Source organism: Fusarium musae, chromosome 3 (assembly GCF_019915245.1).
Source record: "Fusarium musae strain F31 chromosome 3, whole genome shotgun sequence".
Classification (NCBI taxonomy): Eukaryota; Fungi; Ascomycota; class Sordariomycetes; order Hypocreales; family Nectriaceae; genus Fusarium; species Fusarium musae.
The window spans coordinates 2050791-2076036 of NC_058389.1; the positions used below are offsets into that span (position 1 = coordinate 2050791).

The following is a 25246-nucleotide window of genomic DNA, read 5'->3' on the forward strand; positions in this document are numbered from 1 at the left end:
CAGCATAAAAACTTGTACTTGTTGCAACCACGACGGATCGATTAAAAGGATTTATCATTGAAGGATGGATGTAAGTGAGAATTTCTTAGCCACAATCTCATTATAATAGGCACTTTCAATGCTCAATGAGATAGTGCTAATATTCATTCGTTTATCAGATGGAACACATCTAACGTTAGGTAGTTCATCATACCTCAGGGTCCATCCATTAAGTTTTGGAGCTAAGCGGACAGGCGGACTACTATGACCGCCACCACCCCGCAGCCAGGGAAAAAATCCTTGTCTCGTCGACCACCAAAAAGTTGGAAAAAAAAAACATTTGCCTGCTTATCAAGCAAGTAACAACTCGGAAACGAAAGGGAGCGCCCATAAACTGCGTCACCTAGTGCATATTCTTGTCTTGATTCTTCTTCGTTCAACTCTTGCTTGTTTTTTTTTATAATATCTCTCTCTCATCGAACATCACTCGTCGTACCCTCGTCATAAAATTACCCCGCCATCATGTCGTCTTCTAACCCCCGCGATCAAAAAGAGCCTGTCGATGAAGAGCTCGAGGAGGATATGCTCGCCGCCGAGGATGCCGCCGAGGAGATTGTCGACGATGAGGATCTGGCTATGGACTCCGACAATGAAGAGATTCTGCTCCAAAACGACTCCATCGGCTACTTCGACGAACCCAAAGACTCCCTCTTCACAATCGCACAGCATCCCAAGTACCCCTCCATTATCGCGGTTGGCGGTTCAGCTGGCCAGGAAGATGATGCTCCCGGTGCAGGATGGGTCTTCAACACAGCCTCTGCTCAATCACGACCTCCGCTTCCTGCTAGTTTCTCGAGCGATCCCGCCGCAGACGCCCTGAAGAGCACCCAGCTTCCCTCTCTATTTAGCCTAGATGGCCACACAGACTCGATCAACACACTTGCATGGACTCTGCCTCAAGGAGATGCCCTCGTCAGTGGTGGACTTGATGGGAGGTTGCGCGCTTGGAAGGCAACCATCTCGAACGATGGCTCTGTCAAGATGGACTTCCTTGGTGAAGCACAGGAAGTGCCTGAGATTAACTGGATTGCGCCATGCCCATCTTCCACCAACCCCAACACCATTGCCCTGGGCGCTTCCGACGGTTCTGTTTGGGTCTACACAGTCGATCCCACAGATAAAGCCAATTCTCTTCAGATCGTTCAGTCCTACTTCCTACATACTGGTGCCTGTACCGCCGGTGCTTGGACGCCTGATGGCCTTCTGTTGGCCACCATCTCCGAGGATGGAAGCTTGTACGTCTGGGATGTCTGGGGTGAGGCTACTGCCAAGAACCTCGTTGGTGATAACGGCATGACTGCAGTGGCTTTGACTGCAGATGATCAGCGTTTCGAGGTTGAGGGTGGTCTCTACTCGCTTGCAATTGACCCCAAGGGCGCTTTCGTTGCTGTCGGTGGTGCCACTGGCGCCATCAAGATTGTCTCTCTTCCACGACTTGCATCTTCCGGACCTCAGCCCCAGGCTCGTGCCCGAGCTGGAGGCAAAACTACTGGCCAGTCAACGGCGATAGCTGGCGGCCAAATTCTCGCCGCACTGCATACCCAATCCGAGAGTATCGAGTCGCTTGCTCTCGTCACAACGCCTAACACACCTCCTTCCACCCTTCTTGCAGCCGGCTCTGTGGATGGCTCTATTGTCGTTTACGACGCCACCCGCCGCTTCGCCGTCCGACGACACATCTCTGGCGCCCATGAGGAACATGCCATTGTCAAGCTCGAGTTCATCCCCAACTCATGGCAACTGACCAGCTGCGGCATGGACGGTGTCGTACGCCGTTGGGACCTCCGAGGCGCTGGTGCCACGAACCCTAACGCTCCCGCAACAGCTGCCGAGGCTGGTCTGCAAAAGGAATGGAAGGGCCACCGTGGTGATGGAGAAGGTGGTGGCGTCTTGGGCTTTGTTCAAGGCGAGACAGGGGAGAGAATCGTCACTGCTGGTGACGACGGTGTTGCTCTAGTCTTTGAAGCATAATGTTTGAAAAGAATCAAAGGTTTTGGGAAATGGTATATAGAAGGAGAAAAGCGTACGCGAAAGTCGTTTCTGCTATCTTATGATTACAATGAATAGAAGAATAGGGATGATACCCTGGATATTGGTTGCCACGGCTTGATGGCCTATACTTTGTGAAATCTTGAGTCCCAGAATACGGTTGGCTGGTCAGGTTCGTTATGACACCCATGTCGACTGGAGTGGAAATCCGATGCTTAGCTGTATATGGGCACCTATAAGTGAGCGCATTTGTCGATACCTAGTAAACGGATCTGTAGAAACGTGGTGATCTTTTTCGTCAGTAAATGATATTTGGAATAGCCAGCTATATCTACTATTTAGTAAGTTAACATACAATCATCATCTAGATGGATGATACGTTTGAGAATGATGGAAAGCTGGCTGATCAATCTGGTGATGACATACGTAGCCTGCTTATCGATAAGAGCTGCGAGTTCCGTTGCATCTATCGCAGCGTCTGATTGGCCCGCGCTTTTTCGAATCTGAACCACGCTTGTTCAAAATTCTTTGACCCATGACAGCGAAACGAGATAGCATCATACCCGAGTCTGATTTGCTGTCAACGAGCGTTGCCCTTCGACCAAACACTTCCTCTTCGATTAAATTACGTACAAAATGTTCGGAGGATGTATGTCGACCCTCAATTGAATTATTGAACTACCAAACTAATCTATCACAGTCGCCCCCCCTCAGCAGTCTCAGGAGGAGATCCGCGCTCTTGAGGCCGACGCTGCCTTTACAGTTCAGGGCGCCATTACCACTGCTGTTCTCCTCTACCTCTGTATGTTTGGTGACTTTTCTTGGTTTAAGATGAGTGGTGCTAACAATGTTCCTCAGCTCCCTTCGCTATCGACCTCGTCGGCAAGATCTTCTAAATATCAATAAACCCGCTTACGACTATGAATCTGTCCGTGTTGTCTTGATAGTGTTATGAGCCTGCAATGCGGTCGGTGGTGCCATTGCCGCGCCATGTACAATAGAACCGGTTTAGATGGAACGGGTAGGAAGTCATGATTAATCTGTACAATACATATCCCAAGTCGTGGTAAAAGCCGCGCAACAACATCACTCACGACATCAAAATGCACCATATCCGTTCTCAGTTCCAAAGAGGTATCACTTGCTGTGTCGATATTATTCTTAGACTTTACAAAGAGTTACGTTTCGTATCCTATGACGCCTAGGATGAATACCCAGTCCTGACTCCAACTCTATGTCATCAATATACATCCTACCAAAAGGCAGTTGCTCCGTCTTTACCACCTTTGTCGCTAAACCGTGTGCCCTGATTAAGTTCCATCTATTTTGAGTGCGGGTTCCTGGTCTTCTCCCACTCTGCATAATCTGATGATAGAGCCTCAAGCTCTTTCTTGATATGCTGGATCTGCTTCTCATAATCCTCAAGCACCTGGAAAAGGGTTAGTTGGTTTGTGTGTACGGCGATCGATCCGTCACTTACCCGTTTTGCTTTGGCTTCCCGCTCTGGATCAATACTCTCTCCCTCAGAACCGGTAGGCTTATCCAGCTCCTTGCTGAGCTGATCAGCATAGCCTCGCAACACAATAAGTCGGCTCCAGAGTTCTTCCTCTCTTGCTCCAACAGCTGGGTCTTGAACTTCTCGCTCCAGAGTCTGCAGGCGGCTGCTCAGATCATCCTCATCGCCACTCAGTGCATAGCCACGGTTGCGGAGCACTTGTATCCGCGCAGCAAGTGCTAGGCATCTTTCACTAATAGTTGTCTGTCGTCGGCGGGCAGCGACCGCGCGAACCTCAGTCTCGAGCTCGTGGCGCTGAAGAATGGCATCCAGGCTGCCATTGATCTGGTGGAGACGAGTGTTGAAGTCGGAAACGGCGCGCTGTTGCGTTTTAAGGCGGTCGGCAACGCCAGCGTAGCCGGAACAAAGAACGGGCATGAACCCTGGGGCTGGCTTGTTCTGTAGGGCTTCCTCCCATTCCCGAGGGTCTTCGTGAGGTTGAGGCTTATAGTAAGGGACGTGGCTCTCATCGACCTTGTTGTAGAAATAGTATTTGAAGACGCAGTTGGGGTTCGCGGGGTCCCATTTCTCGGTAACAAGCTTCATTTGCTCCAGAATCGGCTTCTGATCTATATAGGGGTCAGTCTTGCGATGTAGGGGAACAGCCCTTTCTTGACAACATACGCGGTGTTTCCTTTCCAGGCTGCCATAGCGAGTTTGACAGCTGAGCTTGCGATTGAGATAGAGCTGGCATCTGTTGCGGCTGTGGTTGCTGGATCGATGCGCCGAGTGTGTTGCCTTGTTGCTGTTGTTGAGGCTGGCCTAGACCGAACCCTGTGCTCTGAGTCGGCGCAGTTGTCTGAGCGGGCTGCGGCTGCCCAAACAGCGAAGGCTTAGCCTGTCCAAAGAGCGACATATTGGGTGCTGGTGTTGCGACGTCTGAATCGGGAGCTGTCAGTCGGCAAGCTAAGCTTTGATTGATGAGTTTCCTTGCCGAGACGGAACCCAGGCGAAAGTGGTTGGAAGCTCAATATGAGGTTAATTCTCGTTCTGCGACTGTGAAGTCGTCTAAGACAAGTGTTATCGGCACTGTAAGACTGAAAATGCGATTGTTTGATTGTTTGCTGTGTTTATTTGGCGGCTTAAAATTATTGGAGCTGAGCAACGCGAAAACAGAGCTACGCTCACCTTGGGCCCCGTTGTAGCCTTGCGCCCAGCCTCGCTTCACCGAATCACCAATCACAGCCAACCAATTCCTACCTTACGCTACCAAATCCTAGCCGAACGACCTCACATAACCACTTCCGGATTCTGGAATCACCGCAACGTTTGACGACAAGCTTCGCAGAATACCGACACCATGTCTACCCGAAGGCCCCAGTATGTTCACTCGACAGTTGACTCTCTTGCCTCTGCCCTGGAGCTCCTAGCGGATGCAATTGAGTTCTATAACAGCTGATAATTGGCTAACTAATCAACCCATCAGATTCTCCCAGCAGCTGCTCATTGACACCACTCCGTTGCCCGCCGATATTCCCGCTGTCAAGGAGGTCGGTGCCAGTTCTGCTCCTCTCCTCTCGGCCTCCTTCTTCATCGGTGCTCGATGCCGCGACTACAATGACGATTATATGCAATGCAAGAACGAGAACCCTGGTCGAGGAGAACTTGAGTGCTTGAAAGAGGGCCGACGAGTTACCCGATGTGCCTCCAGCGTGTATGTTATCTAAGGCTCAGCAGACTGTATAGTCTGGTGGTCTTCCTGAAGCGTAATTTGCTTCGAGGCCGGGGTCAGCCACTGACATGATCAACAGTATTAAGGATATCAACACTCACTGCCTGGCTGAGTTCCGCAAGCATTGGGAGTGCCTCGACAATCGAAATCACCAGTTGTGGCAGTGCCGTCCTGCTGAGTGGAAGCTCAACAAGTGCGTCTACGACAATCTGGTACGACAGCCATGGCCCATCACGCTATATGAAGGTTCTAATACAACATATAGAAACTCGAGAAGAAGATCCCCGATCAGCCAACGAACTCGACCCCTGTTCACCTTCGACCAAAGCAGATCTTCGCTGATGTGCGCATCGGGCCTGGAGACGGCAAGCCCTTCGTTCCGGGGCAGGAGGATGCGCAACAATAGAGCGCTGGAATCTATTAAGATCGAGGTTCGGTCATGTACATTTGTTGATGAATCAAAGAGAAACTACCAGCTATCAAATCAAAATCCGTTTGCTCACATCCAGTATTATACATCATCGACTACTAAGCTCCAGGTCCTGTATCCAGTTCGATATAGTCTTATTTACTTGATTCACCAAGCCAAGCAACATATTGATTTATGGTGACATTTCACTCATCAACCCATCCACCGGCATCTCGATGTCAATAGCTGCTACCACATGATATTGTTATGGCGCCTTTCAACCCGCTATGGAGGCTCTGGTCTCAGCATGTCGTTTAACCTCACACAGATCAAGCGCATCAACAGCAGTTACTGGCCACAACATTGCAGCCCCAAACGCAACAGAACCTACAGCATCATGCAGCGAGCCTTCGGCGCATGATACACGGCGCTCTAAGACATTTGAGGAAAATTACCCACCAACACTGCAATTCGGCTAATCGGTGGAGCCACAATTCGGCATTTCCTTCTTTTGTGATCTGGTGAAGACCACATGACGATATGGATATTTTATGGGTAGAGGTATATCATCACGATGCATGAGATTTGTCGGTAACATCTAAAGGAGCTGCCGAGGTCACCACCACGCCGTTTTACAGTGACCAACACGGATTTTGGCGAGGCCGGAGGTCGGACTCGTAGTGACCAAAAGCATTTGATATGCAACAAGCATGCTCCTTGAGCCGCATGTATGAAGATGGTCACAAGTTTGAACCTAGAGTATGGCCTTCTTGTCCGTGACTGGCCCTCAGAGTCGCACAACCTCACATATGCCCCAGACCATGCACATGATGATTTCTGTGTCGCTGGCCCTCGAGCCGGGGCTTTTGTTTCGGCCTCATTTAGACTCGTTCAGGCAGCGTAACTGTTTTCATGCAACTAGCCGTTTCGTTTCAAGTAAACGTCGGCCAGCAGAGGGAACGATTGGCTTGGTGTGATGGGCAGAAACCTACGCTGGAACCGACATATGCACGCCGTGAGGGTACAACTGGCGGTAACCTGCTTTCCTGACTGAGTAGAGGCTCGTATGTTAAGCGAGATACAGGTTAACGTAGTAGCTAGACTCTTGATACCGTGCATTGAGCTTGGCATGGCCAAAGTCACGTCTATTGAAACGGGCTTCCTACTTCAAGTTTACTACTACCTACAGGTAGAGTAGGAACCTCTAGCACAAGTGCATTTTAACACCACGACAGCCAGAGCTGGCCCTTGTATCATCACGCTTTGAGTGTCTTGTTTCTCGATGTTCGGCGCTTGTGCGCTTCGTGAAACAAGAAACGGGCCTTTCAAGCGCCCATGTTTGATGTTCAGAATGGGTCACGTTGTTGGTTGGCTGACATCATCTACACCCCCTCTAGCCTTCATAAAGGCCGCCAACAAAGAAACAATTATGAGAATCTTGTCTTGGGCTTTTTTTCTTTCTCGGTGCCGTTTTAGAGGGGACCACGAGGATGTATGAGTTTGCTTCGAGAAGTGACGGCACGGTTGTACCATGTCGTGGTTGCATGTGGCCGAATCGATCGGCCCTGTCTTCAAGCGGCATACGTAGTATCACAGTGTTCGAGGACCACAGTTTCTTTTCTTTGTGCGGCATCAATTCCTAGGGGTTTTGTGTTTGGTGATGTACTTGTGTGCTGGTCTGATCGACTAGTCCTTTGAACAGTGTCCTCGAATCTCACAGGTTCAAGTGATCATGCCAAGGTTGGTGATGTTCTGCCGTCCCAGTCTCGAACTGAAAGGGAGACGGCGAGAGAGACAATATGAGCAAAGTATTACAAGGAACCCTTTAATGGAGGCCGATCAGTGTACGGATTTTGACGACATTGTTAGCAGGTTGTCACCCGCAGAGACTCTATTCTACTCAAGACCCAAGTCTAAGTAAACCAGCTTGGGGCAAGTCATTATTGTGTCAGTGATTTGACCTACCTTACCTTAAATGAGAGCGTAGCCTGTAGGGTAGATGTGTCAACTGAGCAGTACCAGGACATGTTGAAGTTATGTGAAGCTTGACCAATCATACAAAACCCCGGCTAAATAGGAACTTAACGTCAAGAGTGAGCGCGCGAGGCCGCCGTGGGAATTAAGAGCTGAAGTATGGATCCAAGATGCAGGATAAAGGGGGCCACACTGGAAGACCTTGCTTGCGAGAAGGGATATCTCGTCCCTTTGTGTGAAGCGGTGACTGAAGTGGTGAGATATCACGCCTGACAGTGAATGAAGGTGACATGTGGAGAATTGAGGACTAGATCCCAGGACAGACCCAGGATACTGGGTACTGGGTGTGACGAGAAGTCAGTATAATGATCTGTACTTTCATGTGGACCAAGATCGATCAGCAAAGCGGCTTGAAAGTCCCAACTAAATTGCTTGTTCAGATCAAAGTTTGAAGGCTGCGACTGTCTATATTGCTGTATACGTATATCTTCAGTTCAGCAATGTTGGACCGTCGAACTTCGGCCTCTATTTGCCTGGCCCTAGGCCCGGAACTACCGATCATCGTATGTTGGCCTGAAACTCGATAGACGAATTCGGTGCCGCCGGTGACAAGGCTGGACCTCCTCATTGATACAGCTCTAAGAGGTCGGCTAGTCGGCCACGTAATACTCGAACTCTAGCAGAGCCGCGAGTGAACTAAGTATTATGGTTTTGGTTTAGAAGCGAGGATAAAGTTGTTCGAGGTGCACTGAAGGAATGAAGTTCAGCGCCACTGTATCCGGTGTTTTCCCCAGTGGGAATCACTGATCCCTTTCTTGTTAGAACATGGAAAAGTTGTGGATTGCGTGTCATGCCATCCAAGCTCGGAAGTTGGTCTTGAGTCGCTGTGATCGACTCAATGGGTTTAAGACAAATGAGTTGATGGCTGAGCTCAGTGTGTCTAAGGGAGGAGTATATACGTGCTGAGGGGTGTGAGAACTTCAACTTACCTACCTAGGTAGAAAGAGGTAGGGAGATTGATAATTCATGTAGTAAAGTAGTATATTGTACGGAGTAGTGCGGCCAATTAAGGGACCATGTGTATGTTAACGAAGCCGGACACTGGCGATCAACGACGATCAGTTTATTGTGTCAACGTTTTGAAAGCAAGCCATTGACGATATGACATGGAGGTGGCTACCAAAATAAAGTTGTCCAAGTGTTCGGTTCTGGATATTGATCGTCACCCCGGCCTGCCTACCTACCCTGGAGGCCACTGTATAGGAGGCAAGAAGACTTGTAATCAATATTCTTATCCGCGATGCAAAAATCTCGACCATTTTGAGATATATTTGATATGTCTCTGCCTTAGACTGATTATTTTTGACACATTTTCATAGTATCGGAAGTTTTCTTGCTCCCAAAGACCATCAAGAGTATCTCTAGCTCTGAACTATGAAGCAGAGGTAATCATTATGTGACACAACCAATCTCCTCCTTCTGTGGAACTATCCAGGGTGACATGCAAAGAAACCAACGACGAGCCGGCTCTGCTCGGTACAGCCACGGCATCCACGCTCTCAAGAAAGACAGCTCGCGAAACCGAGCACGTATTCTATTATCGAAATGACTCACAAGGGTAGCTCGGCATCTGCCAATTTAATATCAAGCAACGAAATGTTCTCAGTATCTGGTACTGCCAGAAAGGAAAAGTGAGGCCTTGGATGGGAGATGAAGAACGGAGCAGAAAGGTCACCTCTAATTAGCTCAGTTTCAGATGTGCTAGAAGCGCATGGGGAAGAAGAGAGCCGGGTGTTACTAGCGAGTTTTCGGACATGCAGCTGCAGGGACGCTCCACAACAACCCGCTACACCACCCTTGAATAGCTTGTTTGATGGAGATGAGGCCGATAATTACCACGTTGATTGGCTGTATACATCGGAGATGGATCGTCAGAGCACGCGCCACATCGACATCCGCAAGGGGGGAGAGGGGTACGTATCTCCAATCAGCCAATTGCTCAGCTCAGCTTGCCTCTTACCGAATCAGAATCAATGCGATCCATGGATGCGAAGAGAGATGATGGCTAAGGCCTGGCAGGAATGCGTTTCGTATCTGTTAATGCTGACATACTGTCCCTTGATCACATACAAACCCGTGCGTGAGTATGTGTAGGACTCGGCATAATACAAACCCTCACTGTTAACACGATCTTGATCTCCATCGACGGTATCTGAGTTACCTAGGTAGTATTCCTTCCCGTCAGATTCTAGTATGACGCTGCATCCGGAAATCAATGGACCCTCCAAATCGTTGGTGTAAGTGCAAAGTGTATCGATTCTAGACTTATTAGACCGATTTCTATAAAGTTACGAGCCAACACGCATGTGGTACTCCGTAAAATGCTTACAACTGAAATTGACCAAACCCGGGGGGCTTGAGACTTGGGTCTGGCTTCCGAGGTGGTTTTCATGTCCACGCAAGCAGGCCAAGCTTTGCGAAGCATTCTCTAACCTTCTACTCCAGCATGATCACCAGTGGGGGACGAGTGGGGTTTATTTCGACAGGAAATGATGAGCAAAGAATCGAGCTTCAATCGAGTCTGGACTGTTGAACCCGACAAGGTTTTAACACAGGAGAAAAGTCAATCCCGCCGTTTAGGTAGGGAATGATGAGACCGGGGGATGGGATAACCCGGCACTCGAAAGGAAAAGAACCGGATATGAGATGAGGGGACGGATGCTACGTCAATGGGCAACACCAACAGCCTGCCTCACCACAATCAAACCCAGCATCAAACGCCCAGCAGCCACGAACACGGCCAGAGCTGAGATGACTGGTAATTAATTACCTTGGGCCAGGGCCAGGTCTGTTATGATCCGAATCAGTTGATTAGTCTTTTCCACTGTGTTTGAGCATAGCAAGGGTCCCAATCCTGGATTGTGTGTTGATTTGATTAGCTGCCCGCCTATGCAGTCAATGCTGGCGCTGCAATGCAATGTTGCGATGCTATGCTGTAGAAGCCAAATCTCTGTACGTAGATACCACGTAGATATGTGTGATCGTCGCATTGAAACCGATATGTTTCTACCAAGTCACTGGGTTGCGATTATGATGTAGCTGGAGGTGTTTGTGGTTGCAGTCGATCAGCGGCCGTCGTCAGGTTGGACGGTTGGACTGATGGGTGGTGTCACAGCAAGAAAATTAGAACCTGGCACCTAAATGCAGGTACCGTCCAGTCTTTCATCAGAGGCGTCAATGCTGCGCAAACAGGCAAAGGGGGATCGAGTACGGAATAAGCCACGAGTTTCATCATCGTGGCTCAAGGGCCGTGCGTCTGCCGTACACCGAAGATGTCGTCCTCGTGGCAATTGCTTTGCGCTGTGAATAATAGCGTGTGAGTCGAGCTATTCAGTCAATAGCTGCAAGAGCGAGGATTCTACAAACCCTTCAAAGGCTAGACAGTCAATCAATGCCATTGGGCATGTATGTAACTCGGGCTGGATTTCAATATGACGGCCCTAGATGTCAAAGCCACTGGACGCTCATCAATGCCTCCCGCCCGGTTCTGTCCAATTCAAGGCACTGGGCTGATGCATGATTCGTTCCTGGGTGCCTTGTAGCATCCATTCCCGCCATTTTTCTAGCGCCCAGTCTAACGCACCCCTCCACTGGCTTGAGGCACTAGCGTATTGCAGCCCGCGTTCCAGGGGTCTTTGTAGCAACATCCCTGCCCAGGACAACAACAACAACAACAACCCAATGGAAGGGACGCAAGCAGGAAGGCAACCTCAGGGCAGTAGTTGGGTGTCACTGTCAGTGCCAGCTAATAGTCACTCTGACAGTGCTTGCCAGCTGCGACGGCCCTTGGCAACGCACCGCATTGTAGGTAGCCAAAACATTGGCAGCCTCATTGCTTCTCAGGACCTCCCTTCACTTTCCCTCAAAATCAACTTCATTCTCCGCTTTCTTCCTTTCAACTATCCACTATTCACGCTCACTTTATTCACATTTTACACTCATTTGCTCGTCTTGCACTTCACTAACAGCTTCTCGCTGTTGCCGCTCTCAACTCTGATAGTAGTTAACTACTTAGGTTCATTCTCGAACGACACCCCCGGCCTCGTCCCCTGCACCACACCCCAGCTCACACTCGATTGCAGGCTCGCGAGATCCCCAGGTACCCCCTGCAAAGCATCCAATCAATACCGCACCATCTAGCCAATCGCCCCTGGGCTAACAGTGGCTGTCCGTCTGCGACCCGCCAAGTAGTTCCTTTTTAACGTCGTCGTCCGCTCCGAAGCCATCTCGACTCTTCTTTCCTCTCCCTCACCCCCTCCAAGAGTCTTCGTCGAACGATAGCAGGGCCTGCCACTCCTTTGTTTGCGTGTCTACGACATTGCAGTCCACTCCTTCAAAAACCAAAACTTTAAAGCCAAGCCTCCGGTTGAACCGTTGATATAGCCCCAAGACCTCCCTCATCTTCTTGACCTCACCTTTCGGTATCGCAAAGCAAAGTTGATCAAGTCATCCTTCCTTCGGTTCATCCTTCTGTCACTCCTTCAATTGTTGAACTTCAGTCGTTGTTCAACCACACCAAAACTCTTTTCGAGACTCCTAGACGGAATCTCAACTTCAGCAGTACTGTCAACCGCTCACCAGACTGGTTCTGAATCAAATCCAACGTCAAGCCCATTTACAGACACTACCCACCACAGAAAGGTAAGCATACTGTAGTCTGAACCACTATTGTCTGAACCCTGCATTTCTGTACCTGCATCCATTCTCTGTGTCCGCCCTCTTTGTCTCGCCTTGCTCCACCAACCCCGGTCTTTGAGGGAGTCTTTATCGATATCCTCCCTTTCACAACACCGACTCGGCCTTGTCCTCGACAGAACATCGCCGAAGCAGAGCCATGCCTTTTGTCACCGTCTGTAGCGGCCATGAGTCCCTTAAGTACTCAGCAAGCGAAATCCTCTTCAACTCGATATATCGATGTTTACTTCATCTTATTCCACACGAAATTGTCTCAACACCAAATGTCTTACACGGTCTCGTCCAAACATTCCCCACAAGAAACACCATTCCACCCTCGCTACATCTTAGTCTCGTCGCATTCATCAAAGACACGGAAACAGAGCTATTGCCAAGTGGCATTGGTCTGACATTTACTCAACTGAGAACAGCCACACCTAATATCTCTCAAGCTTATATAACTGACTCTATTTCCAGCTCACCCCATCCGACTTGTGCCTGTTCACCGATCACCATGAAGGCGTCTATGTTCCTCCTCGGCGCTAGCGCCATCTTGGCTTCGGCCAGCCCTGTTCGAAATGCTCTCGAGAAGAGAGAGATTGAGAAGCGAGAGATGAAGACCGAGTGGGTCTACGAAGTTGTTACCGTCACTGTTGTTGCTGGCGAGGAGCCCGAGATCACTGCTCCTGCGGCCACAAAGCCCACTGACGTTGTGTTTATGGAAGCTCCCGCTCCCAAGTACACAGCTCCTTCAACCCCCAAAGAGGCTGCGAAGCCCAAGAAAGTTAAGAAGCCTGCCAGCAAGCCCTCAACCACGGCAGAGGCCCCCAAGGTTACGGTCGTTACTGTCGAGCCCCAGCCTGAGCCTACTAAGGAGACCGTCTATGAGTCTCCCGCACCCGTCGTCGAGAAACCCAAGACTACCATGTCAAAGGTTGTCGCTAAGCCTACCAAGGTTGCTGAGCCCGAGGTTGAGGTCCCTGCTAGCGGCGGTGATGACCTCTCCCTGGATGGTGCCTATAACACTGTTATGCTCGCCTACCACAACATCCACCGTCTTAACCACTCTGCCTCTGCCCTTGAGTGGGATGATGAGCTCGCCGGCTACGCTGAGAACACCGCCAACGGTTGTGTTTTCGAGCACGATATGTAAGTCGTTGACATGTGTGAACTAAGAATTTGTGACTGATAAATCTTTAGGAACCAAGGCAATGGCGGCTACGGCCAGAACCTCGCTTCATGGGGTGCCACAAGCGACATTGATGGCCTCAAGAACAAGGCTGCTGCTGGTGGTATTACCAACCAGTGGTACAACAACGAGATGGCCAACTGGGCTTTCTACGGCCAGGAGAACCCTCCTGCTGATATGAACATTGACCTCTATGGTCACTTCACTCAGGTTGTGTGGAAGGACTCCACCAAGGTTGGCTGCGCCACTGTCAAGTGCCCTGCAGGAACTGTTCTCAGCTTCCCCTCCTGGTACACCGTGTGCAACTACAACCCTCAGGGTAAGTCCATTTCTGTGCTGACGATGCAAGCATCGCTAACTTTACAGGTAACTTTGGCGGCCGTTACGGCGACAACGTCCTCAAGCCCAAGGGCGAGAAGCGCGTTACTGTCTAAGCTCTAAGCTATCTGATGAACGGATATGGCACGCTTCTACATCGATCGCGGGTATGAGGAATCCCGGCATGTCTTGGTTGGCGAGCACTCGTATCTAGTGAGGTGGCAGAAGACGTAGCCCCCTAGACCACGTCTACAGCAACTGTTTCCTTTTTCTCTTCATTTCGATTCTCAATGTACGTTACGCATCATCGTACTTTACGATCTTCTTTGCTCAACATGGGGCCAACTGGCCATCGTTTTTCTTCTCATGGTCTTGACTTTACATGCCTGGCGTCTATGAAAATGATATCAGATAGGGTGGAGGGCGCGTAAGGAATGAGGATTAACGAAGAGTGCCTGTGCAAGTTCTTTCAAACCGCGTTGTCTCTTCTTTTCATTGCCTGGTAGTGAGTCATGTGTGAATTGACTCTTGCTCGCGGCTGTTTTGGGGTTTTACAAAAGGGTGTTTGATGAATGCTTCCTTCAGACAGTTGCACGTCGATAGACACAAATGGCATCAAGGTTTTGCCGACAGGTTCCCGTTTGATTCGAAAATTGTGATGATACGGTGACAACTTTGAAGGTGAAGTCATGCGTACTTGAGTATGCCGTTGGGCTTCGTCAATTCATCTGCTTCTTGAGTTTATGATGATTCTGATATGCTTCCAATATAGGCAATAGACTTGAAGTATTTCTAGAGAGGTAAATGTAAATAGTGCATAGTAGTCCGACGTATGTCGTAGCTATGAAGTCTAGGTACTCGTTGTGGCCATACTGGGTCCAAGGCTGCTCAGAAATCCCATTCTATTTATTACTCAACTTTTACATGACGAGTTGATTATACTTAGAGCGCTGTGCTGAAACGTCACGACACATGAGCATTTACATGGATGAACAAGGAACGAAAGAGGACTGAAGAGATGGAGACTGGAAGCAAAGGAGAAGCAATCGTCTCGTGGTGTGGGCGTTTTCTGGTGTCACACAACCCAATAGTCGAAGAGGACTATGCTTGTGCCTAGCAACCCTGACATCTGAATCAGAGATTGCTGACGATGGCGCAGGCCTGTCGAAGAAGAGATTCGTTGCCGTCTTGCTGATCTCTTCACCCCCAACCCTGCTTTGTATTCCATCCTTGAGAATTTCAAGTAGCGCGATAACATCGCGCTCTGACACCCCCAAGCCCCTGAACAAGAGAAGTAGACGACGTCCTTAGATGGTAGAGATACTTGCGAGGCAGGTGAATATTATTAAGTTGTTCATGTGACACATGGAAGTCTACAAAGTCAACGCTCGACTTGAAGTTACCAACATCACGGATTCTTGCCTTTAGTGGATATCAATCATTGTACTTTTATTATCTTGACCTAGTGCTCGATCTTGAGTGAGAAATCGATGTGCGGCACTCCCTGATGAATAGAACTTGTTGACAAAATATCGACATCTAGAGTACGTTAGCATCGACATGCACATAAAAAAGCCTTCCAAGTACTTACCATTGCATAAGTAAGCCTCAAAGTTATCTTCCTGAAGTCCACCAGATGTCTCAAGCAGGAAGTGCCTCTTCCCTTGCCATCGCTCCTTGAGACTTCTCGAAGCGACCTTGACACCATCACCAGTGAAGTTATCCAACATGACTACATCGGCGCCAGCCTCAATGGCTTCGTCAGCCTCAGCCTCGCTCTGAACCTCAACCTCAACCTTCATACTGAAACCACCAACCGCCTTGGCAGCCTTGACAGCGTCGGTGATACTGCCTCGACTCCAGACGTGGTTATCCTTGAGCATGATCATGGCGCTGAGATCCATTCTGTGGGCATCCGCGCCACCGACTAGCATGCCGTACTTCTCAACGAGGCGGAATCCCGGTGTTGTCTTTCGTGTTCCTGCAATCACACCTGTATACCCGGCCTCACGCGCAATCGATACAAGTCTCTGGCTCTTGGTAGCGACGCCAGAGCATCGTGCGAGTGTGTTGAGAGCAACGCGCTCACCCAGGAGAATCCCGCGAACAGGGCCCTTGACTGTTGCGACTCGATGTTTGCCACTGCTCAGGTCAACAGCTGTTCCCTCTTCAGCATGCCACTCGACGGTGCAGCCGCACTGCGTAAAGACCTCGTCGAAGAAGGGCCGGCCGGCGATGATGCCGCTGGATTTACCCCAGAGTGTGGCGACGCGGGGACCGTCACCGACAACGAAGCCGGCGTAGTCGAACGAAGGCGTATCCTCAGCTAGCCAAGCGGTTACCGAGGTTTTCCACGAAGGAGGGAGAAGGTTTGCGAGGTTTCCTTGAGGGTGGGCCATTGTTTCGAGGTTGAGGCCAGCAGGTAGTGATATGGGAGGGGAGAGGAGAAAAGAGGGAGAAAAAAAGAGTGGAGGACCAGCTGCTTAAGAGGACGTCTAGGTAGTGAAAGTCGACTGGTGTTGGCCGCAGTTTTCAGTTCCATAGTCCCGAGTGCGGGATGGCGGATAACGATGATGCGGGGGACCGCATCCGACCTCCGACCTCCGACCTCCGACCGGAACAGGTGGGGGTGGGGTATCCCGGATGCTGCCGGCTTAGCCACTCTCATTCACCACCGCAGGCCAGCACGTGGTAATCATATCAGTATGTGAATGTAGAAGAGTGTCAAGGTACTTTGGCTATAAATAGGAGATACGGCCATGTCAACAGACAGGTGTGACCCAAATAATAATGCATAATATGTTCTAAGTCAGAAATGGAAATTCTACCTCTCATGACCCTCTCGTCCAACTCCCAATTGACAAATAGTAGAACAAAACAAGACCCGCCTGATGCACTATGCATGAACTGAATGAAGACAAGAGAAGACAAGAGAAACGAGGAAGGAAATTATGCATTTGCGTGCAGAAATAGTAAATGGACCGGGACCAGGCTGCCAGAATCAAAGACGAAAAACACCCCGACTGTGAACCAATCCGCACCGCAAAACATGACCTATAAAAACAAAACAAAAATAAGAAACACGAAAAAGACCGGGTATCAAACATATGCGCTCAATCGTCGAAACCATCCTAAAGCTCCTCTTCTGTCGTTGCCGTGGGGAATTCGTTGTAGACATGACCTCGTTTCCTATGTCCATACAACGTCTACATCTCTTTCCATCACATCGTATCGTCTTTGCTCGTCTAGTTTAGTATTTGGCAATCAAGAAAATCAACAGCACTTCTTGCGCTCTTTTCGATCCCAGCCGTCTGCTTGTGTCTGCTCCTGGGTTCCCGCCTGCTCGACCGTAACGGCGGGCGAGAAACCTGGCGAGAAGAGCCAACTTCGACGATCGCGGCCTACTCGGAAACTCCCTCGTGCGTCTGCACCTGCAAAATAGCCTCCGTCCATGCCGGCTTCGTAACCTGGTGTACCAGGGATGGCAGTGGCCATTAGAAGGGCCTGCTGCATCTTGCGGTTCTGCTCAACAAGCTTGCGGGTGACAACACGAAAGACTTCCTCGACACCCTCTCCTGTTTCGGCGCTGATTTCATGACAAGCGTCCCAGCCAACCTCCTGTGCCCAGAACCCAGAGCTTCGCTTCGAGCTGGGGCTCCGAGGCTCCATAGATGGAGGAGACATTGCCTGACCGCCAGACATAGGCGTCGGTACGTGGTAAGGGGTTGCGGTCGGAGGCGGCGTGCTGCCCATGCCCGGGGCAAGGTTCTCGGCGACGTATGCGATACAACGTTCGAATGGGACCTGGCGGGCTGAGGGATCGCGGGCGACAATGTCGGCTTTTGTACCGACTACGTGAAGAACGACATCGTGAGGGAGGTTTCGTCGAAGTTCCATGAGCCATACACCCATATCGGCGAATGACTGTGCATCTGTGATGCTGTAACAGAGGATGCAGGCGTTTGCGCCACGATAGTACAAGCGGGAGATAGAACGAAAGCGTTCTTGGCCGGCTGCGAGCTAAGGTTAGCACATGAGAGAATAAAAACTTGTTTGGCTCCTTATCAAACCAACCTGTATCCCATATCTGAAGGCGCACAACGGTATCCGAGTCAGAGTCAACGACGCGCTTTGTGAGAAAGCTGGCGCCGACGGTAGAAGTGATCTGAGCCGGATTGAATGCGCCCTTGCAGTATCTCATAACCAGCGACGTCTTCCCAACGCCTTGGGCGCCGAGGACGACGATCTTGGCTTCGAGCGACGACATGATTATTGGTGATGGTCGCGTCGTTTGCCAAGAGCGGAGGGGAAGTTTGGGACCTCCCTCTAAGAAAAGGACGAAGAGAATGAAAGAGGGAAGAAAGAAACACGAGGCGCACGAAAAAGAAGGGAAGCAAAAAAGAGAGAGAAAGAAGAAAAGAAGCTGAAGTGGCTGAAAGAGAGGAAAGGGTAAAAAAAGATAGGCGCAAAAGAAAAGAGGGTCGTGGGTTCTTGGTGGTGGTGTCAGTATAGTAAGGTAAGTTGGTAGCTTGCTTATTAACTCTTTCTTATTGTGAAGGATGGATGCTTATTTGAATTTCATGCCTAGGGGCGTGTAAACAATGGAGGGATCTCGGGCGCAGAAGTTAGGGTATCGATTATCGATCACGCAGGAGAGATTTTTTAAGAGGTAGAGTTGGCGTAGAATAATCGATCATGAGCCTAGGTAGAGATGAGAGCTGAAGGAAGAGACACAGAATGAGTAAACCCGACGTTGAGCGGCGGCATCCGGCAATGAATGGTAACGAAGTCAACAAACAATGACAAGTAGGGTTGGTACCTATCTAATGAGTCAAGTAGGTATATTAGGCAGCAAGCGTTGACAGAGATACTGCAATCATACTTGATACGACTAACCTCTAGCTACTCAACATGAGAGGGCATGATGTAAAGGAGTACACCCCGTTTCAACGTTCCCTTTTCAGAGATCTTTACGAGTATCTGTAGACATAGGTTGCCCTTAGATCCGTGATATCAATACCAGAGGTCATTCATTCACTCAGCCATTCCCCCCCCCCTTGTCGGTTCAGGCGCCTCTACAAGGCCCAGTCCACTGGAAATCCGCTAACCAACCCCGCTGAAACCAGAACGCACGGCCTTTCAGGAGCCTCAGGTCCGCTGACGACATGCGCTAACGGCCCAGAGTGCTTCACGTGGCACTCAGTCTCTACGTCATTTCCATCCACGAGTCAACGGCTTTGTCCCTGTCAAATTGTCAGTTCTCAATTCCAGAGATAAATGCACCTCAGCCATAACTAAAAGTAGGGTGAGTCCCTCTCGCAGGACCAGCGCACACAATGGCTGTGTAGCGAGGGACTCGAACGTTTTGTCTTATCATCACCAGACTTCAGGTACCACCAGAAGAAACACCAAAACAATGTATCTGCAAAAGTTCCAATTCTGATGTGCGCATTCCTCAGCTCAATTGTCCTCACCGCTATCCTCTCCAAATCTCGACTTTCCTTGAGCACAGCCTCTCGCTGCAGTTATCCCGCACCTGCTCCATCATACATGACAATGGGAGCAGCTCAACGACAACCAACCAGCCAACCAGCTTTTCGATAGGCACTAACTAATACGCGGGGGTCCGATTACCTAAGGTACATATGCACAGTAGTCGACCAGAAAGTTGCTCAGATTGGGTGAGAAGCGAGTGAGTCTACCTATCGGTTATTATCCACATGCGGCTGGGGCGAACCAGATCGGCATTGCAGCCAGATGCATACCATGGCCATTCCATTGCCATGACCATGACCGTCCGTATCCCCGGTCAAATTGCGAAATGACACAGCTCAGCTGCGAGAATTGCTTTCCATGAGACTCTTGTAGAGGTATGGAGTACTGATCGATCCTTTTTCTTGCCATACCGGAAACTACGCGTCCTTTATTATGGAAATCCGGATTCTCTTTATTTTATTTAACAGATCGACTACTACGGTATACCCTCATCAGTACCTCACCCCACACCCGGCCGGCATCCCTTGTATGTACTGTAAATAATCCCCACCCCGTTGGAAAAGGATCCGACATTAGAATATGGACCACAAACAGCCCGAGTCGAGTTTGATCTCTTACAAAGGACGATTTTCACGGAAGAACAAAGGGCTGCACCAACTTCTGTTCTAGTAATCTTCATCAGACCTTTAGCTTTTCAATCTGAACCATCAGATGAGAAACATGTTTCGAGACATGGTCACGTCCAGAACAAAATGACGTATATCAAAACACACTCAGAGACACAATCAGAATTGACCGCTCAGCTGCCCACAGATCGCGATCTTATTTATAAGAGAATGTCCAAGTGCAACTAAGTCACATCGCCATAATAAGCAGCCAGTCGGTTTACTACTAATGTTTTCTTCAGAAATAAAGTCCATGCGTTAGACAAGGAAAAAAGGAGAAAAAGTCTATTATATCTAACTAACCTGTCTATTATTTATTGTTTATTATTTTCTGTCCGGTAGGTCATGACCCCGCATCCCGCAATCAGCCGTTTAGCCCTGTTTATACCAAGCATTAAGCTCTTCCAGGGTTTTATATCCCAGCAAGGATACCCCAGACCAACTTCAAAGCACGTCTGCAAAACAAAAACGTAGTCCAAGATAGAAGAAATTGCAAAAAGTAACAATTGGAAGGCATTGGGATTGCTCCCGCCAGGGCTTGAACCTGAGACCTTCGCATTACCGAACACTCGGATTGAAGTATTAGTACGACGCTCTAACCAACTGAGCTACGGAAGCCGTCCAATTGTTGAAAATCACCGTGGTAATGGAGTCCATGGATGCCAACCAAGCATCCGTCTGTGCTCAATGCTCATGCAGCGGTATAATCGACCATCTCAAATGGACCGCCCCGCGGTAATCCATAAGTTGGCAAGTATGGTGAATGCTGCTGAGAGAAGCTGCTGGCGTGTTACCGGTATTTAGGCTGACAATCCACATGGACTACCACATATGTGTGGGCATCATTAGTGACTAGAAACGAGTTCTGATTACTCAGAACATAGTGATTTCATATTTAGTATTCAGCTGGTCAAATGAGGTGGATGGCGACGAGATTAATGATTTATTCAAGAATGACTGCCTCATGTACGCAAATATGTTGAAAACGGCCAATATATCAACCATCGCCATTGCTCACCTTGTCACAATCATGTTCTCATTCATACATGAAGCCCCGGATTCCCCTCAACGCCGATGGTTTCTTGTCTTTTTTCGCGCCTGTCTCCTCTTTGCCCTTTTCTTTCGAATCTTTACGGAGTCGATTGTGTGTTGCGCTGGCAAATAAGTCCGAGTGACTCCTGGCAAGTAATCGTCCTCCTTCACTGCGTCCGAATCGCTGGTGATCCGGGCTCATGGATAGAGATGATGCATCTGTTCCCAATGGTGACCCTGGTGGATGTGCCCAACCCCCTGACTTCGGTGATAAGGCAGCTTCAGGCTTGTGCCCGAGAGGTGGCGTGACATTATATGCAGTGCCCTCTGCCATGTCAGGGCTTGAGAGCACACGCTGTGGCCGCGTTTTCATCATGACGGGGCTTGTTGATACGGATGACGAATCATGCTCTCCATCTGGTGAAGTCTCGATCCTGAGATGTCTTGGCTTCGTTTCCGTCTTCATATCCAGGAACGATGATTGCAGGGCGGTGTATTTGCGCATCAGCAGGTCGCACTGCTTCTGCAGTTCAGCTTGCTTCTCTCGACTCGCTGCGAGCATTGCTTGAATTGCTGCTTTGCTATCTCGAGAAGGTTGAATTCTTTCCTCCTGCGCCTCGGATAGCTTCGCCTGTAGGACTGCAACCTGGTTCTGGAACAACTCCCTAGTACGGTCGATCTCATTCTCTCGGCTGGCGAGTTGAAGATTTAGAGCCTCAACTCTGCTCTCTGCACCTGCAGCGGCAGCGATCGCTCTTTGTTGCTCGAGTTCCTTGGCCTGGAAATTACGTTCAACCTTTGTCAGCCTATCGACTTCACTTTTCAAGCGGTCGATTTCAGCGCTGTGGATTTCGATGGACTGCATATTCTGCTTCCAATTGACCTCCTTGACTTCGGCCTCGCACAGTAGTACCCTCAACTTGTCACGCTCCGCCGTGGAGTTATCTAGCTCCTTCTGGAGCGCTTCATAGTCAGCCTTGAGTCGCTTTGATTCGTCACGCAGCTTCTTAAGCTTGGTGGAAAGGTCAGCTTCCCACTTCTTCGCAAGGGCACGACTCTTCTCTGAATCCCGCCGAACTTGCATCTCCGCTTTCTTCGCTTCCTCAAACCGATGTTTCAAATTACGGTTTGTGATGAGTAGATTCTGTGTTTCTGCCTCTGTCACAGCTTCCTCCATATGCCGTCTGCGCAAGTCACCAATATGGGCCATATGTTGTTGTTTCAGATATCTTTCAAAATTTAGGTCATTCTGCAAGAGTAGGACCTGGCGCTGTAGATGAGCCACTTGTGTATTCGTCTCAGTCAAGGAAAGGGGCGTGCTAATAGTCGGCGGAGCGCCCAGTAGCGATGGGCCAGGCCGATCGGCCACAGAATCTTGATTGCTGAGTGATAGTGATGGCACACTATCATTAGCCAAAGACTGATGCAAACCAGACTTAATGGCCTTGTTAGATTGGATCATGTCATGCAGTTGTGTATGAGAGGAAGATTGGATGAGATGAGGACCAAGGGTCGGACTGTCGGCGTTTGGTTCTCTTATCCTGGCATCGATAGAATCCCGAGTTGATGGGATGCTTGATTGGGACCCCCGCCGAATGAGAGCTGATGGCCGACGACTGCTCGCTAACGAGTCCGAGCTAGCGGATGTTGGCAAACGATAGCCGCCGTGTGATTCAGTCGTCGTCATTGGAGGGGAAGGGTGATTTTCTTTGACAAATCCTTCGTTCGATGGAGATGTTTCAGATACAGAGAAAGGCTGCCCGAAAGACTGGTTGGAATCGTTTGCAAGACACAAAGCCATGCACTCAGCAACAACCTCCGAGGCCTCGCTCTTGATCCAGCGACCAAAATCCGTCTTTTCCGAATCAATCGTGAGGGTGAAGAAGTTTGGGTGAAGTAAATGGCATTGGCGGAATCTTTCTGATTGGTCTCGAATCTCGGTAGGCTGAACTTCCATATCGTTGGCATTTGCAACATTGGCGTGACGTAGATATCTCTGAGGCTTGCGAATATAGTCCATGAAGTTGATGGGATAGAGACCATAAAGAATGGTATAGTAGTTAAGGAGGTGATAGACAGGGTGATCATCGACATCTGCCTCATAACTGCATTCTTCCCAATTGGATGAATCTGCATCCTCTGGCTGAGGCTCAACTACGCGGGCCCGTTCCCTTGACCAGAATAATAGCCTTGCATAGATGTTGAACAGCGTAGGTAGATGCGGAACCAGGGAGCTTGGCATCTGTGGAAGTAACATGATGACAACTGTCAGTGCAGCTGACACTATGGTCGTTGAGCTATCCTGTTGTAGGCACTTTAAAATATCAACAAATAGTGGCGTTTGTAAAATCTGGTGAACGTGAGGAGGTTGGCTTTGAAGATAGTCGCCCAAGAAGCGCAGGACAGCTTTGCGATACTGTTTCTTCACAAAATAACGATCAAGCGCAGAAAAGAGTTCCTTGTTGATGTCAGAAAACCCCCTGACGAATACAAGTTGGGTATATATGACTAACCTTGGGATGCTTCTTCCCGAACTGCACAAGAGCCTCCCGCGTGATTCTCTCGTTCGCCTCAAGGCTTGATAATGCTTCGGTGACAGACGGGTAAAGCTTCTCCATCCATCCTGTGAACAGGCGCTCGATAAGTGGGTTAGAGGAAAGGCCAGAATCAGAACCGTCATGATCTTCTTCCGCGATTGATATGATCTCCATGATATTCGCCAGTGACGCTTCCACAACGCCTTTCTCGGGAGATGACTTGGCTAGAAGCGCAGAGCACGAGTCCCACCATGCAAATATCCGTGCAGGAGTTCGAAGTATGGAAAGCAGTTGACGAAGGGTGTTTAGGAAAGGCGCGAAGGCTGAAGGCTTGTCTTTGACGTGCTTGTCAAAAATGGACAGGAGCTCTTCCTGCAGGCGATCTGCCGTAGCGTCATCATATTTCTGGTGTCGGCGGAGGTAAGCATCAATGATCTTTTCCAAGTCGTCGGGCAGCGAAGCCGTCGGCTCAGCGAGGAAGGCGACGATCGCCTTGGAGAGGTCCTTCAGCGACCTAAACAGTGGAAATAATTGTCAGCGGACAGCGTATAATGTTTGACATATGGAGATGAATGCCGCAGGATCCAAAGGAGGAGATGGGATGGAAGATCATGAGAGACGAGCCGTTGAGTGAGGGGAGCTCAAGCCAGCAGTTTGAGGATGGAGTTTTCTGCAGGGGACAACATGACGTACGCCGATGAAGCCATGCCGGGCTCGACGGCCTCATCCGAGCTCGTGAGACTCAAGGTGAGCAGACCGAGATGGCGAGGCCCTTAGAAGTGTGGATATCGAGCCAGGGACCTAGAGCTGCCGGAGATGTAATTTGGGTGAAGCTATTCGGTGATGTTCAGTCAGTATCTAGGACAGGCAGCTGATTTTTGGGAATGGGTAACAACGGGGCGCGGCTGGCCGTGGCGGTACCTTGCCTTTCGCTGCGGATTCTTAAGGTGGTGCGAGTTGTGGCGCTTACGAGTGGAGCCCCGGTGCGCTGGAAAATCATTCGGCGACCAGCGACTTCACTGAAAACAGCGGTTGGAACTCGAGCCACAGGGGGGTCGTCCAGAGGCTAACCCTTCAGTAATGGTCTAAGCGAAAATGAGTTTGGGGGGTTGCGGCAGGGAGCGGGGCCGGCAGAAAGCTGATCGGTCACAGCTTGATGTCCCGACATGGTCCCCTCTACCTGTCCGACAGTTGATGGAGACAGCCGAACGGCGGTACCCTGAACCTCAGGGGATGCCCCGCCGCGCTAGTAACCCCGCAGTTTCCTGATACTAGCTGCAGACGAGACCGTGCCATGACTTTGTGGGTAATGATCACACCAGACTCAAGAGTCCTTCTGACCTAGGAATCGAGCCACTCAACTTTGGGCCAGGAAGGGACGGGATGGGACTTGATTGAATGAGGTGAGGTGAGGTGAGGTGGTTGCAGTTCCTGAGTCGTCAATCGATGAGGGGAAAGACTCAGGGCAAAGCAACCACATAACATTCCTTGCTGTACTTAAAACGGCCCTCCTGCTCTTCCTCATCTCCTTCTCCTTTCCTTCCTTTCTCATCATTATCCAGATCACTTATAAGCCAATCCAGCAACAACAACAGTAACCTCTTCTTTTGTGGTAGCTACCTTAGCATCTCCCTTTA

At 49.8% G+C, this 25246-nt stretch overlaps 7 protein-coding genes and 1 non-coding gene across 8 annotated transcripts; 3 read left to right on the forward strand and 5 right to left on the reverse strand.

The window, feature by feature from the left end:
* Positions 1-501: 501 nt before the first annotated feature.
* On the forward strand, positions 502-2010 carry J7337_004101 (uncharacterized protein; the record flags this gene model as incomplete). Its single annotated transcript, XM_044821804.1, has 1 exon — positions 502-2010. The coding sequence occupies one exon, from the start codon at positions 502-504 to the stop codon at positions 2008-2010; it is 1509 nt and encodes a 502-aa protein (XP_044683137.1).
* A 1339-nt stretch (positions 2011-3349) lies between these two features.
* Positions 3350-4439, reverse strand: J7337_004102 (uncharacterized protein; the record flags this gene model as incomplete). The annotated part of the gene is made up of 3 exons (XM_044821805.1): positions 3350-3457; positions 3509-4152; positions 4208-4439. The coding sequence occupies 3 exons, from the start codon at positions 4437-4439 to the stop codon at positions 3350-3352; spliced, it is 984 nt and encodes a 327-aa protein (XP_044683138.1).
* Positions 4440-4883: 444 nt separating this feature from the next.
* J7337_004103 (uncharacterized protein) lies at positions 4884-5661 on the forward strand (the record flags this gene model as incomplete). The annotated part of the gene is made up of 4 exons (XM_044821806.1): positions 4884-4903; positions 5010-5237; positions 5335-5467; positions 5521-5661. 4 exons carry the CDS (start codon positions 4884-4886, stop codon positions 5659-5661), a joined length of 522 nt encoding a protein of 173 aa, XP_044683139.1.
* A 7225-nt stretch (positions 5662-12886) lies between these two features.
* J7337_004104 (uncharacterized protein) lies at positions 12887-13995 on the forward strand (the record flags this gene model as incomplete). The annotated part of the gene is made up of 3 exons (XM_044821807.1): positions 12887-13521; positions 13573-13880; positions 13928-13995. 3 exons carry the CDS (start codon positions 12887-12889, stop codon positions 13993-13995), a joined length of 1011 nt encoding a protein of 336 aa, XP_044683140.1.
* A 1346-nt stretch (positions 13996-15341) lies between these two features.
* On the reverse strand, positions 15342-16278 carry BNA6 (nicotinate-nucleotide diphosphorylase (carboxylating); the record flags this gene model as incomplete). The annotated part of the gene is made up of 2 exons (XM_044821808.1): positions 15342-15418; positions 15471-16278. The coding sequence occupies 2 exons, from the start codon at positions 16276-16278 to the stop codon at positions 15342-15344; spliced, it is 885 nt and encodes a 294-aa protein (XP_044683141.1).
* An 874-nt stretch (positions 16279-17152) lies between these two features.
* Positions 17153-18146, reverse strand: J7337_004106 (uncharacterized protein; the record flags this gene model as incomplete). Its single annotated transcript, XM_044821809.1, has 2 exons — positions 17153-17892; positions 17954-18146. The coding sequence occupies 2 exons, from the start codon at positions 18144-18146 to the stop codon at positions 17153-17155; spliced, it is 933 nt and encodes a 310-aa protein (XP_044683142.1).
* Positions 18147-20563: 2417 nt separating this feature from the next.
* Positions 20564-20658, reverse strand: J7337_004107. Its single transcript has one exon. It is a non-coding gene; the product is annotated as a tRNA-Ile (tRNA).
* A 418-nt stretch (positions 20659-21076) lies between these two features.
* On the reverse strand, positions 21077-24316 carry J7337_004108 (uncharacterized protein; the record flags this gene model as incomplete). Its single annotated transcript, XM_044821810.1, has 3 exons — positions 21077-23530; positions 23586-24123; positions 24303-24316. 3 exons carry the CDS (start codon positions 24314-24316, stop codon positions 21077-21079), a joined length of 3006 nt encoding a protein of 1001 aa, XP_044683143.1.
* Positions 24317-25246: the final 930 nt, after the last annotated feature.